Source organism: Triticum dicoccoides, chromosome 6A (genome assembly GCF_002162155.2).
Source record: "Triticum dicoccoides isolate Atlit2015 ecotype Zavitan chromosome 6A, WEW_v2.0, whole genome shotgun sequence".
Classification (NCBI taxonomy): Eukaryota; Viridiplantae; Streptophyta; class Magnoliopsida; order Poales; family Poaceae; genus Triticum; species Triticum dicoccoides.
Window position 1 is genome coordinate 3997836 of NC_041390.1, and position 1600 is coordinate 3999435.

Below are 1600 nucleotides of genomic sequence, written 5' to 3' on the forward strand. Positions count from 1 at the left end.
TGGTGCACACGTACTCAGTGTTCCAGCAGCTTCACCCGTGACTGCCACCTCAAGCAGAGCCATGATGGCACGATTGCAAGGATAAGGGCCTTCACTCTATAAATAGGACATCAAGTTGATCTATCCAAGCATGCGTCAGCAAATAGAAGTTTCAGTTCCAACTCAACAGACACCATTAGAGGGAGGGTGCAGCAGCAGGAGTTGAGGGTCCAAAGGCACCGGATTTCTTCAGCTTCGAAAGTAAGTGATAATCAATGTCTTCTAGGCTTCCACTGGCAGGAGTTAGGACTTCCAATTTCGAGCCTAGAGAGCTTCCATCAAACAGCTACCTGAATCTGGGTGGGCCTTATGGAAAATTTGTGCCTTTCATAATCGCGGGAGAAGGGGGCTTTGGGGAGCATAAGCAGCTCAACTGGACAAACTTGTTTTTACTGAACAAGCTTGGCAGTGACATAGACCGGGATCATGAAGAGGTGATCGATCAGATAAAGGCAGAGAAAGATGTTGAAAAGATAAAAGAGTTGATAGAGCGACTGCCTCGTGAAATTGCTGAGCATTTGGAAGGCCATGAGACCCATGAACAGGTCGAAATCCTGGCAGATCTGAGCAGGAACATGGATCAGAGGATGTCTTATCTCAGCAGAGAGATCCGGCATCTAAGGAGTGACCTGGGACAGGTGATGCAAGGTATAGGAGAGATACGCGAAGCATTGGCTAGGATGGAGCGCCAGAATCCTTGCTTCCGTCCATGAACAGATGCAACAAGCCCTGGAGCAAGTGCACCTGGCAGTTTCGTATTTGCATTTCGTACTTGTCTATTTTGTGTTGTAATGAATAAAATTATGCACTCCTTGCAGCGTATAATGTTGTATGAGTCTGAGTCGATCGAGTTTTATTAGCTACACGTGCATGTCTGTACTGTCTGCAGTTTCTTGTTCTTGTCAAGGGTTTGTAATGAATAAAATTATGTGTGGCTTGCTGCAATAATGTAGTATCAGTCCGAGTAGATCAAGTGGTTGTGGGCAACAGGTCCGCGTGCATGTCTGCAATTGTCTGTAACTTTTTGTTCTTCTAAAGTGTGTGCAACTTTGCATTAAAGAGTTATGTATATAGTGAGTGTATTCATGTTATTATTTTGTTTCACCAGGTCCTTATTATGATGAGCTGAATCTCATTTCATCCTCCCGAAAAATGATATAATATAATTGCATGCATCTCCAGTTTACTCTGTGGTATCATTGATATTTTTTTTTAGCCAGAGCCTAAAGACCACTCTCAATTAATTAAACAAAGAGAATTGTGCAGATAATTAGGGGAAAACAAGGTGAAAACCTTATGGACGTCTTTTGGCTGGAACACTCTCCACCTAAGGTTGTTCGGTGATGTCTTCGTCATCACTCCTCCTTGAGCCGGTAACCATAATTTCACAGCTATGTGCTCACAGCTCTTGTTGCCAGCTTATTGTTGCAAGCCGCCCTGTGCTATCCAGGTGAAAATACATAAATCCAGACTTTTTTTCGCAACATCAAGGGTTTGTAATGTATCAAATTATCTGCATCTTGCTGCACATAATGTTGTATCAGTCTGAGTAGATCAAGTG

The 1600-nt window shown here is 43.4% G+C and overlaps 1 protein-coding gene across 1 annotated transcript; it reads left to right on the forward strand.

Moving 5' to 3' along the window:
- The first annotated feature begins 211 nt into the window (after positions 1–211).
- On the forward strand, positions 212–968 carry LOC119314706. Its single transcript, XM_037589405.1, has one exon. It carries the CDS (start codon positions 255–257, stop codon positions 750–752), a length of 498 nt encoding a protein of 165 aa, XP_037445302.1. The 5' UTR covers positions 212–254; the 3' UTR covers positions 753–968.
- The last annotated feature ends 632 nt before the right edge of the window (positions 969–1600 follow it).

Bases quoted from the DNA above. Each gene is read 5' to 3' on its own strand.
- LOC119314706 (XM_037589405.1), top strand. From the start codon at position 255: ATGTCTTCTAGGCTTCCACTGGCAGGAGTTAGGACTTCCAATTTCGAG.